The 14,194-nt window shown below is 55.5% G+C and overlaps 1 protein-coding gene across 9 annotated transcripts in view; it reads left to right on the top strand.

The window, feature by feature from the left end:
• ARMC9 (armadillo repeat containing 9) overlaps positions 1–5,611 on the top strand; it is a 138,594-nt gene extending 132,983 nt beyond the window's left edge. For 2 of the 9 annotated variants that reach the window (XM_032637399.1, XM_032637401.1), the window contains exon 24: positions 1,941–3,580. In XM_032637399.1, the coding sequence (XP_032493290.1) occupies positions 1,941–2,277 (337 nt within the window). In that variant the 3' untranslated portion in view covers positions 2,278–3,580. Of the gene's footprint in view, positions 1–1,940; positions 4,135–5,270 lie in introns of those variants that run through there. The other 7 variants (XM_032637400.1, XM_032637398.1, XM_032637403.1 and 4 more) reach the window with 7 other exon arrangements.
• The last annotated feature ends 8,583 nt before the right edge of the window (positions 5,612–14,194 follow it).

Here is a 14,194-nt window from a genome sequence, read left to right as displayed (position 1 = left end):
TGTGCTCTACAGTAGGTCCTTATTAGTTATCTATTTTATATATAGTAGTGTATGCCGGTCTTTTTCTAAATCTGAATTTGGAGACTTTTCAGATATTTAAGTTTTATTTTTCTGATTATTAAAGTAATAGATGCTCAATAAAAAAAAAAAAAGGAGGCATATAGAAATGAATCCAAAAATTATGTAGTTTCCTCCCGAGTCTCACTCCCCAGAGCCGTAACCCCCATTTAGGGGGCACTTTACCACAGCTGGGCCCGGAGCACAGCCACCCTACCTTCAGAGCTGTCCTATAGAAAACATTTTACAGGTGAGGAAACTGAGGCTCCCAAAACGTCAGCAGACCTGCTCACTCTCGTCACCAGCTAGAGAGCAGCACAGCGGGACTGAGAGTCCAGGCCCTTCCAGTGAGCGCACCCTCTGGGCCCCCCACCCTCCTTCCCGGCCACTGGATCCCGCACTTCCCACAGACCTCAGTTTCAACCCCCAGCACACACCACACACGCACACACACTCCCCACTGCCCACTGGGAAGCCCTGCAGCCGGTCAGCATCTCCCTGTCCCAGGGGATGCAGTGGGGGGACCCCCTCACTCGCCAAGCTCACAGTACCTGCCGTGCGCCCACTGTGTGCAGCCCGCAGATGGAGACACCCACTTATTGAAGGGCAGCTGGACTATAGGAGTACCTGCTGCCTGCCGGGAGCGGAGCTGGCGCTGACATCAGCTCATTCAATGGTGACAACAACCCTGGGTGACAACCCGGGACTCCGGTCTTCAGAGTTATTGTCCGGAAAATGGGCGCATAGATAGCAAAGGCCCCAGAAGTCGAGGTGGGAAGAAGAATTGAGCATGTATATAGCTCAATGACAGCCAGAGAGCAAAGGGCTGGGCCGGGAAGTCACATCACCAACCCCAGCTGCGGTGGCTGCAGGTGCCGGAGGAAAGCTGGCTCCTGTCTCTGTGAAGCTGGTCCATTGGGATGGGGTCCTGAGGGCGTCTGGAGGATGGCTGGCTATAAGATCCCACTGGGTTCAGAGCTTAGCCTCACTAACTGCTTGTTATGTGTGTGACCTTGGGAAAGTTTATGAACCTAGAGCCTCAGTTTTAACATCTGAAAAATGGGGTAGTAATGCCTGCCTCACAGAATTGTTTGGGGGCTAAAAGTCACCTTCTCACTGAGGCCTTCTCGGGCTACCCCATCTAAAATCACTTTCCAATTGCTATGATAAATTAGCACACATTTAGTTACCTGAACAAACACAAATTTATTATCTTACAATTCCCTAGGTTAGAAGTCCTACACGGGTCTCAGTGGGCTGGAATCAAGGTGTCCAATGGACAAGTTACATTCCGGAGGTCTAGGGAAGAATCTCTTTTCTGTCTTTTCTGGCTTCTAGAGGCCTCATGCCCTCCTTGGCTCGTGGCCCCTTCCACCATCCTTCAAGCCAGCAGCGTGGCATCTCTGTGCCTTTTTTCCGTGGCCATACCTGTTCCTCTGACTCTCTTCTTCTGCCTCTCTCCCACTCTTAAGGACCCTTGTGATTACCTTGGGCCCACGCCAGTAATCTAGGATAATCTCACACCTGCAGCCTTAATTCCCTTTGTCATGTAAGGTCCCAGGGAGTAGGACATGGACCTAACTGGGGACCATTACTCTGCCAGCCACAGCTTTCCTCGCCATTCGATCTCACAATTTAATACTCTCCCAAGTTCCCTATTCCCTTCCTTGCTTCCTCTCCTCCTTAGCATTGATTCCTCTTTCATCGTCTCCCTCCTGCCCTAAAACGTGAGCTCCGTGGGGCAGGGATTTATGGCTCTGGGTGCCCTGCTCTCCCTCACACCCGCCGCGTGCCCAGGACAGTGCCTGCCTGCCATCTGTTAGTGCTTGGAAAGGGGGGTCCTTCCTTCCTCCTGTGACTTCAGATTGCACATTTTGTTCCAGGGAGTTTACACCAGGCTTCGCCTACAAGCCCCGGGCCCCCTGCAGCCCGGAGATCCTGGACCTGAACCCACCCAAGGCCAAGGCATCGGCTCTGGCCCCTCATTTCTCCTCGTGTGGCCCACAGCAGGCCAGCCGCCCCGGCTCCACGGCGTCCGCCACGAGGAGCCTGCAAAGTAAGTCAGCCTGCAGGGAAGGGCGCTGGCCTTCCACATCTGACTGGTGCCCCTTCCGTGCCCACCGGACCAAGGCCCACTTCCCCTCCCCGCAGGACCAGGGCCCTAGCCGGTCGCTTCCTCTGCCCCAGGGACCGGTTCTTCACTCATCTTTCTGTTTATGAAATTGCCCTTGGCCTCAGCGGCTCATACACAGATGGGCGGAATGGCACCCTCCAGGCAGTGCCACTCGGAGACAAGATCCCCCTGCGTGGGGCTTGCAGGTCAACCCCAAAATCCGAACCGGCCTTCTGGTGGGAAGCAGCCAGCAGCAGCTCAGGGTGGCCTCGAAATCAGACAGAAGCAGGTGCTTCCTCGCAGGCTGGGCGGAGGGGTCGCCCGAGGGACCGAGGGGTGGGGGTGTCCAAGGGCCCCCCTCTGTCCCGAGGGCCCCCCTCCCGCCCTTTTACTAGCGGTAAAGACGGCTTCTCTGTCCCCAGCCCATCAGCTAACTTTCTAAAGGGCTTTACTAAAAATAAGGGAAAACAAAAGAGAAACCGAACAAGAGGACGTCAAGCGGCACAGAATCTGTCACTCTCAGGATGTATGCAGGCCTGTGGCCAGCCCCTTCCCTTCCTGACGCGGCCCTGGGCGCTCTGGCCAGCCGGGAGCCGTTGGGCTGGGAGCGTGTAAATGGGCCGAGGCTGGGAAGCCCGCGGGGCCCTCCCCCTTCTTTCAGCGCCCCTCTGCTGGGAAACACACGCGGGGCCCCAGCCCGGCCTCCCCACCGCGGTGCTTCCGCACACAGGTCCGGAGGAAATGCCGGCGAGTACCGGGAGGGGGGGCGCGGCCAGGAGAGGGGCAGGCAGGCCGCCCATCCCTGCCCGGCCTCCGGGCTGCAGCAGGCCGGGCGCCCCTGCTCTCATAACCACGGTGGCAGCACCCGGCCACGGACGGGCTGGCCGGCGCACGGGGTGGGGAGCAGCCGATACGCGTCCCTCGGCCTCAACAGACACAGTCGGGCGGCCGGCGGAGCTCACTGAGTCCCCGCACCGGGCAGCCTGCTTCCTGTAAGGAACGAGCGTGGCCGCCCGACTCAGGCCCTGGCCGCAGAGCAGGTGACCCGGGAGGGAAGGTTCTCCTCTTGAAAGGAGGGCTTGTGTGGGACAAAGGGGGCTCTGTGCTGAGAGCGGCCTGGCGCTGGCAGCTTGCCTAGATTTTCTTCTCCAGGCGGCCACTCTTCCAGGAAGTGAGGCTGGATTCTTCCCCGGTGTCACCATCCCGTTGCCCAGTGACCAGCCAACTTCCTGCCCTCAGCCAGCCAGCAGCTGCAGGTGACAGATGTGAAGAGACAGTTGTCAGTGAGCCGCCAGGTGGCTTCAGGGGCTGAGGGGGACAGCCCTCCAGGCATCCAGGACCAGGCCCACCACAGCCCATGCCCCAGGGTCCTGCCACCGCCCTTCCTGCCCGCCCTCCCCCTGGCACCTAGCTGGGGGGAGCAGCACGGCCAAATCCATGAGCCCGTCCATCTCGTCCATCTCGGGCGCTTCTGCGGAGGAGCCAGAGCCAGACAGCTCGGCCGGAGACAGGACCCTGGCCTCGGCGGAAACTGGCCCCCCTCACCCAGACCGAGTATGAGGAAACAGAAGGGACTGAGAGTAACAGAAACTCACTCTCAAGCCCGCTGTCTGAGCAGCAGACTTAGTATTTTCTTCCTCTTTTAAAATCTGGTAAGAATGTGGTGTGTTCCCCTCTCTGGCTGGGAATATGGCTATTCCAAGGCAGCCCCGTGCTTCTGCGCGTGTGTTTTAAGGGCTCAGAGCTCTCCCTCCATTAAGGCCATAAGCACAAATAGTGCCCCAGGCAGTGTGACTGTCCCCCGCTGGCTGGTGGAGGCCTGTACTCCCCGAGCGTGCCCTCAGGGCCCACGTCTGAGGACAGAGGAAGAAACTTCACTGCAGAGCCAGGAATGTTACTCAAGCTAGTCGCAGGGTCTGACTTCTTCTAAAACACAAATATTGAAATAAAATTATCAGTATTTAGATGGTACGTGTGTGTGTGTGTGTGTGTGTGAATAAAATCACATGCTGCCCCCCAGGCAGTCCGTCTGCCCTGGCCATGCCCATTAGTGGAGACATTACTGTGGTCCCACTGGACGTAAATAAAGGATAAGCGCTGCGTTTTTCAATGGCCTTCTGACTCCTCAGGAGAGCGGGCAGAGAGGTAAACGGGAGAATGTTGGAGCAGGCAAGGGGCCAGGTTGCCCCGGCGGTGACTGTAAACACATCATGGGCCAGGACCCCGGGTTAATCTCGCAAGGTCTTGGCAGTGGTGCTAGGCTGGGCACATTAGAACTCTGTGGTCGTGTCACTGGCCCATCTTGATTCTCTGGAAATGCGTGAGCCCCTCTCTGTTCCTGGGGAAGGAGGCTGTGTGGAACACTGCCCTGCCTTCTTGGGAATGTCAGCCTCCGGGCCCTCTGAACTCCTGGCTTGACCTCTGAAGGAATAAAGAGAAAACACGAACACTTCTCTCAGTGTTGTTGATACGGACAGACAGGAGGAGGAGAGGCTGGGTCCCTGAAATGGAAGCGCTCCGCGGTGAAACGTTGAAAAGGCAGAGTGTTTGCTGATAAACAGCAGAGAAGCATCATGGAAAAACCTCTCCCATTCTCTCCAGCACTGTCCACTCCCTTCAGATTCCTCAGATGCCACCAACTGGCACAGCCGTGCCCTGCCTTGGCGTGGGAGAAGCCCTGTCTCCAGAATGCAGAGGGAGTGGGTGGCTCATCTGTTACCACCCATAGCCTCCCTGATGCAAGGGGAACTTCTCTTTCTCCTCAAGCCTGCGGATGAGCTCAAGTGTGATTTGTAAATGTCCGGCCATTTGGGATAAAAAAACAATGTGGGCAAACTATACTGAGGTCACCAGCAGTGGTCTGGGCGGTTCCCTGGGGACCAAACATGGCCTCGGCCTCTGGGAGAGCCCTCTTGCAGACACACACTTTCACATCCCAAGGCTGATGGCACAAAAGAGACTTTGTAAAATACCAATGATTTATGCGTAAATATTCTAGCTCTCTGCTGCCCTAATGGGAGGTGAATATGAACACTGTCTACGGGGTGGGGTGCGGGGGGGAAATCAAATATACAAAACCGAAACCAGAACGTTTTCACAGGTCATCTGGAAACCGAATCATGCAGCTTTGAGGATTTGCCCATGAAACCTACTCAGGGAAGACGTGGAGAGGAGTCCATGGAACTTTGGAGAAATGGGCCTTCAGGAAGAGTCCTTCTGCCCCTGAAAGCTGATCCCAGCTCTCTGGTTACTGGCCCCTTAATTTCTCCTGAGTAGGACTTGATCTCATTTGCTTCATTCACAACAAGTGTAAAAGTCCGGCAACAGCTTAAATTATGACCCTTGGTGGGAATATAATAGGCAGGTAGAGGTTTGAGATCTAGTCAGATACCAGGGCTCACGCGGTAGGCTGGAAAGTACTTGGCCCAAATCAAAGGAGCTAAAAAAAAAAAAAAAGCACAAATAAATAAAATTAACACAAAAAATCCATGACAAAGTATCAAACTTATAATAAAAACAGAATCTGGGGCTTCCCTGTTGGCACAGTAGTTAAGAATCTGTCTGCCAATTTAAGGGACGGGGTTCGAGCCCTGGTCCAGGAAGAGCCCACATGCCGTGGAGCAACTAAGCCCGTGCGCCACAACTACTGAGCCTGCGCTCTAGAGCCCGCAAGCCACAACTACTGAGCCCACGTGCCATAACTACTGAAACCTGCGTGCCTAGAGCCCGCGCACCGCAACGAAGAGAAGCCCCCGCTCACCACAACCAGAGAAAGCCCTCACACAGCACCGATGATCCAACACAGCCAAAAATAAATAAATTTATTTAAAAAAAAACCAAGCAGGATCTGACCACATGCTTCTGTGGCCCTACCTTGCTTGCAGAACCTTAATCCCAGCCCCGATTCCGATAAAGCTTTATTTACAAAAATAGGCAGCCAGCCCACGAGCCATAGTTTGCTGAATTGCATTAAAATATCATGTATCTTGAATCTGGGGGCACCCCTTACATTTTGTGTGCGAGGTGAATGCCTCACTGGCCTCGGCTGGGATCTGGGGAGATCCTCCTGGGGCCTCCCAGGGTGCTAATAGTACAGCCTCGTGGCCGAGGGGCCGGGCCTGCCTGCCTGACCATCTTCAGCTCTCCAGACCCTGTGGGGAGTTGTTCTAAGGAGTGATGCAGTTCACTTTTGCACATAACAAACTACCCCCAAAACTTAATGGCATAAAACAACAATTTAGTAGCTTCACTAATGTGAAGATCAGTGTGGATCAGCAATGGAGGCTGGGCCCAGATGGGCAGCTCTCTCGGGCTTGGATGGACCCAGCTGATCAGAGGGCAGTCAAGGACCTCACTCACGTCTGGCGGTTGGCTGTGGGCTGGGTCCTGGGTTTATCCTCCAGCAAGTTAGCTCAGGCTCGTTCACATGGTGGTCTCAGGGCAACAATTGCAGTGAGAGAGATCAAACCCACGTGCTGTTCAGGTTTCTACCTGCATCACGTTTGCTGCTCTCCCATTGGCCAACACAGGTTATATGGCCAAGGCCAAGTCTGTGCAAGAGGGACCGACAAGGACCCAGAAACAAACCCGACAGGTCTGCGACAGTCTACCATAGAGAGGGTGTTCAGAACTTACCTCACGCCTCAGAACCAAATCTTTCAGGATGGTTTTTCCACCGTGGCATGAACTTCCCATTTTAATTCAGTTCAACGAACGTATCCTGTGGGGCTGCTCTGCACTGGGTTGTGGAGTGTTGCGATTTTGTTAAGTTAACGTTGCTTAGGTGGAGCCCCGGTGAAGGGAAAGTGCAACAGAGAAGTACCTCCGGGGGAGGTACACGGCTCTCCTGGGGTCGGGGACGGGACACACGGGGAGGTCCTGGGAGGTGGGGGAGACTATATATCACTAGGCCCTTGGGGAAGTCCTATCGGGAACTTACTCTTACCTCTGAGCTGCAGGCTCTTCCTCAGCCACGCACTGGCGAGAGGGCTGGGGTCAGTTCAAAGCCTCTGCGGCCTCAGCCACACAGCAGATGCTGCGGCAACATCACAGAGTAGCTTGGCTAAACTCGCAGCAGGAGACAAGGTTCCACTGGCCTGTGAGTCGCTATCCATCTTCTAGGAAGAAGTCCTGGCCTTTGCAGACAGCCACAGTTCAGGGCAGGGCACCAGCACTGAAGTGATGGGCAGACTTCTAGGAGGAGCTTGTAGAATTCGCAGCAAGTCAGGCCTAGAGAGACCTATGCAGAGCCGTCTCTTTAAGGTGTCAGTTGAAGCCTGGGAATGGATGGGATCTCAGAGGAGGGAACTGGAGAAATAAGAAAACTAGGGCAGAACCAGGGGTGAGAGAAAGAAGAGTGGCTGGTGCAGGAGACAGTCTCCAGGGAGGAGCCAGGCTGGGAGCACATGCTCCAGAACCCGGGGAGGAAAGCAGTGCGTGGAGGGTGCTCACCATGGTCAGAGCTGGAGGAGGGTTAGGCTGCCTGAGGACACCTTCCAGAGAGCGGTGCTGGGCCAGAGGTCAGCCTGGCCCCGGGAAAAAGCTGAGGCAACGAGTTGGATGCTAGAGGCTTTGAGGTCAGTGGGGTCTCCTGGAGAAGGACGAGGGGCCAAAGTGATGGCGTGAGCTCTAAGAGGGGCAGCTGGAGCACAGGCCACGGAGCAGTGATCTTGAGGAGTGCTGGGTCCAGCCCTGGGCCAGGTCCCACCTGGGCAGGAGGCAGTGGCGTCCTGTAGTCAGTCTGTGCCCGCTCGCTAAATGTTCAGGATTTCTATGAGCTGGTGTTGAACATAGCCATCTTCAAAGCTTAAATTTTATAAACTTAAAATTAAATAATTTCTATTAAAAACAAAGGTAATAAATACTCAAAACTCATCCCTTCCTAGTTTTACTGTTTATATCGTCTACATCCTGGAGGACACATACACCTGTTGTATTTGTAGGAGGGAGATACACTATAACGCTGCTTACTATGCACCCCTTCACAAGTCTGTGTTCAGTGACATCACTTTGGTAGCTTGAAATTGGCTGTGATGGGGACACTTACACCACAGAAAGTGACAAACGCTACAAACCAGGCTTCCCCCGGCCCCCCAGCAGCAGAGCCGGTTGCTAAGGCGTGTGCAAGGTGCAGGCTGGGGCAGAAGGTTGGGTGGGTCAGGCGCAAGTTGGAAGGATCAGGGCAGTGTGTGCCCCCTAGAACGGCAAGGGGGACACGTGGCGGGGACAGGTGGTGGCTACATCACTTCACTTCCAGACGTTTGCCCTGCAGGAGCTGACGTGGCACCTTGCTCCTGGGTCACGTGATAACTGAGGGTGACATCCGGTCACTGGGAGTGCCCTTGAACACCTTCCCTCTTGACACACTGCTGCTGATTGCACTTGCGTTATTTCTGTGCCACCTAGAAACACAGCCACCATGTGTGCTTAAGGGTACGGCACTACTGCTGCCTCCCAGTCACGGTGGCGGGCCACCCTCCCAGAGAGTCAGGAGGGCTCCCCAGATACACTCCTAGGGCTTTGTGTTCTGATTCTGAAACACCCAGGTGGGAGCACTGACAGGGCTGAAGAGGAGATAAGTGTGGATGCCCTCCTCACGTCAGCGGGTTCCCGGGCAGCACTCAGGCCAGGCTTGAACCCAGGCAACAGCATCTTCAAGGGGGAAGCCAGGCTGAGGGTCCCAGTGACTTACAAGTGCAGAGGGACAGGGTCTGGGCGTACTGGGGACCTGGCTGCACCGGCAGAAGGCAGGCATAGAGCCTGGATAAATTGCCTAAGCAAGAAGACTGCAGGCAGAAGTGGCTGGGACTTGAACTGGGGGACACTAGCACCAGGCCAAAGGCCAGTCTTCCAGGGCCACCCTGGGGGGCAGCATGACTGGAGGGCTTGGGGCCTCCTGGGCGCCCCGGGGCCCCGGGGCTTGAGGGTCGATTAATGTTTTGGTGTGGGGTTCCCAGCTGGGCCATCTTCAGGGGGACCCAGTTTCTGAGCCCAAAGCCCCACAGGTGAGGCCCCAGTTGCCCAGGGCAGAGGGGCCCAGAGACAGGGGGGAGCGTTGGGCATGGGCTCCCGGGCAGGGATACAGTGACCAGGACTTTCCATCCACAAAGGGCATGGAGTAGGGGGCAAGTGGAAAAACACAAAAATCAGGCAAAAGAGAAGGATTTCTGAGCTTTTGGGGGCCCCCGGGGAGGGACACCTGGAAATAGGGAGGTGGGGACCTGGCTATCACTGGGCCACCTTGGAACCCCAAGGAGACCAACTCCCCCATCACCAGAAAGGGGGCCAAGCCAGGCCCGGCCAGTCCCTCCTCTGAGCAGCCAGGGAGCCTGCACCCTTGTCGTCCCAGCGACTGCAGAGCGTAGGGAAGAATGGAGTGACATTTCCATTACAATGACTTCAAGGAGGATCAAGTACTAAGAAAGGTGCAGGGGGGCAGCTGGCAAGGGAGAGCCTTGACCGAGAGGCTGCAGAGGCACCACCAAAGCTGAGGTGTAGGGTGGCGTCTCCCAACAGCGACATGGCTTTAAGGCGTCGTGACCCTCTGCCGCACCATCCGTGGGGCCGTCCCACCTGTGTCTGGTATTCCTTGGTGATCAGAAGCTCGGGTGCTGCCACGGGATGCCTGAGCAGACCTCCCTCCAAGTAGGGGTCTCTCCTCATCCCGCCCTCACCACATGGTCCAAATGGAGATCCCATTCTCTGCCTTGACCCTGGCCCCCCTGGAGTCATGCGGGGAGGAGGTGGACTTGAGCCACGCCAGTCAGACCCGGGGGCCCCTTTCCCTCTGGATGGCGAAGCTGAGATGCCGGCCGCGTTCCCTCCTGCAGGAGGAGAGAAGGAGGCGCCACTGAGGAGGAAACAGAGGTGAGATCCCTGGACAGAGTCCTGCTTGCAGCCGTCTCCAGCAACACCCTGATCCTTCCTGCTCATCTGGGCCAATAAATCACCGATAAAGCCCTGCCTTTTTGATTGTGTGCTTAATGATTCTTCGTGTGGGGTGTCACTTACCATCAAGCCTACGATTTGAAGCAGTGACCTACCCGCTTAGACTCGGGTTGCTGGCGGGTTCTGCCGGCCACATCGCTCCCAACCTTCCTTCAAAACCCACCTTCTCTTAGCGGCTGGGGAAAAGCGTCGCTAACTCTGCTTCTGATTATTTTCATAGGCAACTGCCCTCCCACCCACCCACGTGCTCCCCGCTCTGGCCCACAGGAAGTGTGGCCCGATGCTGTGGCTCGTCCCCTTCTGCCTCAGGTCTCTTCAAGGAAACGTCGTGTGGCTGGGTCCCTTGTGATTCTTTAGCAACATACACCCCCCTCATGAAGTTCCAAACCGCTCACCCTTCGTTCTTGAGAGAACAATTTTTTCCACCTGCACTGTTTTTTCCATCCCTCTGTGATGTGTGTAGATGTAAGACTAGGAGGGGACCAGAGAGGTGACCATGAGGCCGGGTGTGGGGAATCGGCAAAGGGACCAAGGGTGATGCTGCAGTGACAAGCTCGCGGTCTGCTGGGGACTAGACTCCCTCCACAGCCTCGGTCGTAAGGGTCGGGGGTCCTGCAAGGATTCGGAGGTCATCATAAGGCAGGAGCAGTAGCAGGCCAAACAAACTGGACCAAAAAGTCAAGGTCATAGCTGTGGTTAAATGCATCCTCTCAGAAACGCAGCCTGGCTCGGGGATAAAACACACTGCCATCTTTTTCCTGCACGGTGGTGTGGCTAACAAAAAAGCTTTCTGCCAGAAGGGAAGGTACCATGACTACTGCCTAGGGTGGGTCAGGCAGGCACTGAAATGCCTTCACTGCTGTTTCTGGCCCCCTGGAACGGCTCTGGCCTTTTCCCCTCTCTCTGTGCCCTGGAGCAGACCTCCCAGCGCTGGGCTCCAGGCTCAGACTCCCCGCCCTCACTCACGCCTCCGTTGGTCAGCTTCTGCTGTTACAACATCAGATCCAGGCTGGGTTTTCTTTTCTCCTTTGTTGGTTCTCCAACATCTATAATCAGTGGCTCCCCTGTACCTGCAGTGACCCTCCCATGTTAAGGAAAGATCTTGGGTCCCACTCTCCAGAATCATGGGGCCCCCGGCTCTGAAAATGCTTTTATCCACTCCTGTCCCTCACCCCACCCCTCACAGACCCGCTTCCTCCCAGCGCTTCTCAGGTCTCATCTTTCTGGGGCTCCTGCAAATCTTCCAGCCCCTGCTCCAGCCAGATGACAGTTCAGGAAGATGGGAGGGCACCAGGGACTTCATCCAGCGACAAGAGGGTCTAAGCAGAAAGGAGCGGAGGGAACCTCCCCTCTGTCCCAGCGCCATAAACTGAGAATCGAGATGGTATCCTGTGTCTAAGGTGAGCCTCAAACCAAGACCAAACCGATCCAGAACTGTGGTCCACGCACGACTGGGCCAACATGGCCTGAACCACAAATCCCAGAGAGAGGAAGCTTCCAGTCAAAGAAGAAATGATTCCGCCAGTGTCTCCCCTCCCCATTTTGATGGGGAGAGCAGGATGGGGTGGGGAATGGGAAAAGAGCTGCCACTCAGAAGTGGGGGCTGGGAGGACCTCTGAAGACAAGGCCTCCCTTGGCCCCCTGGCTTCTCTGGAAGTGGATCAGCTCAGTCTTCCACGGCCAAAGGCCTTGCTCTCCTGCAGGGAGCCCGAGGCTGTTGAGAGGGATTTCCATCCACGGGAAATAGGGTGGGAAGGGGCGTTAAGCCCAGCTCTCCCGGTCCTGCTGGAAACTTCCTTGGTCAAGCAGGACTGGGTGTGAGGTTTCACCTTCCCAAAACAGCCTTAGCTGAAGGGGAGAGGGAAAAGTCAGCACGAAGGTGAGCCTCGCGGTTTCATCCCTTCCATGTCCGAAGCCCGAGGGGGAGGCCGCACAGGCGGGCAGCTGCCTACAGCCCAGACACCTTTGGCACACAATGTCACTGTGTCTCTGCCAACCCTGGACAGGATCACATCGTTCCCTTATCCCTGGCTGAGGGATGCTCTCCCACGGTGCCCGGAGCAGGCTGGGGTCTCCACTGGGGCAGGGGTCCAGGCCCTGACATGTGTATCACCCCGCATCTGTGTTATCACTTTCTAGGCAGAGTCCGGCTTCCTGAGACCCTGCCCTGTGCTGAGGGGAGGGTAGCAGGACCAGCAGCCAGGCGATGGAGGGGCTGAGCGGATCGCCGGCCCAGGCTAGGGTCAAGGGGCCCACACCGTGGAGAAGGACGGCCCCGCGGGCTCCCAGGGAGCAGTTAGCCCCCAGGAGACACAGGCTGCTCCTTCCTCCCTGTCCCTGGCCGACAGCCCACGTGTGCCTGCCCTTCCCCACACACCCCCATTCCTCCTTGGGCCTCTGCTGGGACACCAGCTCCCAGGAGGCCTTTCTTACCCCTCCCCCCCCATCACAGCAGAGACACCCTGGAGGTTTTTGCCGGGAGCTCTGGGAGGGCAGGGAGGGCCCCTCCCCAGTGTCCTGTGGGGTGGGCACAGCACACCTGAAGGTGCAGGATTCACCGGCGCAGGGCCAGTGGCCTGGAGTCAGCATCCCGAGAGCACCAGGGCCCTGGCTCTCTGTCCAGGGCTCCCCCGCTGGAGCTACTCCTGGCTGGGCCTCAACTCTCCTCCCTGCAAACCACAAACCCCCTCAGGGAGCCCGTGTCTAGTACTGCTGCTGCTGCTTTTTAACGGTTTTACTGAGGTGTCATCAACATACAATCAACTGTAAATTGTCTAGGGTACAATGTGATCAATTCGGATGCGTGTAAACACCCACGAAACCACGCCACAAGCAGCAGAGTGAAGAGACCCATCACCCCCAAAGGCTTCCTCCGGCCTCTTGGAACCTCTCCCGTCTCCTCCCCCCACCTCTAGGTGACTGGTTTTTCTGTCATTAAAGGCAGGTTTGTATTTTCCCAACTTTTACGTACACACTAGACTCATACAAGAGGTATTCTTTCTGGTCTGGCTTCTTTCACTCAACATAATTATTTTGAGATCTATCCCTGTTGCGGTGTGTATCAGGAATTAGTCCTTTTTATTACTGAGCTGTAGTCCGTTTTATAATACCACCGTTGGTTTATTTAGCTACTAAAAATAAAGATGCCGTGAGCGTTCATGTACAAGTGTTTGTAGGGACTGAGGATCGTTTCTCTTTGATAAATACTTAGGAGTGGAATGGCTGGGTCCTGTGATAAGTATATGTTTAACTTATTAAGGAACCATCAAACTGTTTTCTGAAGGTGTTGAAACAATTGACATTCCCACCCCCAGTGGACGAGAGTTCCAGGGGCCCCGCATCCTCAGGAACACTCGATGTGCTCAGACTTGGTAATTCAGACCTTCTAATACACTGTAAAATGATCCCCCCATCCAGCTAATTAACAGCCATCACTTCACAGAGTTATTTATTTATTTGGTGAGAACATTTAAGTTCCACTCTCAGCAAATCACAAGTATACAATACAGTGTTATCAACTCTAGTCACCATGTTTCACCTCAGATCCTTAGACCTTATTTATCTTTTTTTTTTTTTTGCTGCTGCACTGCACAGTTTGCAGGCTTTTAGTTCCCTGACCAGGGATCGAACGCAGGCCCACAGCAGTGGAAGGGCGGAGTTCTAACCACTGGACCGCCAGGGAATTCCCCTTATCCATCTTATACCTGAAAGTTTGTACCCTTTCATCAACCTCTGCCTATTTCCCCCACCCCCAGCCCCTGGCAACCAATTTTCTCTTTTTATGTGTTTGACTTTTTTCTTAGATTCCACATATAAGTGATAACATGCAGTATTTATCTTTCTCTGTCTGGCTTTTTCACTTAGCATAATGCACTCAAGGTCCATCCATGTTGTCAAAAATGGCAAGATTTGGGCTTCCCTGGTGGCGCAGTGGTTGAGAGTCCGCCTGCCGATGCAGGGGACACAGGTTCGTGCCCCGGTCCGGGAAGATCCCACGTGCCATGGAGCAGCTGGGCCCGTGAGCCATGGCCGCTGAGCCTGCATGTCCGGAGCCTGTGCTCCACAACGGGGGAGGCC

This window comes from Phocoena sinus, chromosome 7, assembly GCF_008692025.1.
Source record: "Phocoena sinus isolate mPhoSin1 chromosome 7, mPhoSin1.pri, whole genome shotgun sequence".
Lineage (NCBI taxonomy): Eukaryota > Metazoa > Chordata > Mammalia > Artiodactyla > Phocoenidae > Phocoena > Phocoena sinus.
Note: the sequence above shows the minus strand (reverse complement) of the source record. Positions and strands in the feature narration are given on the sequence as shown.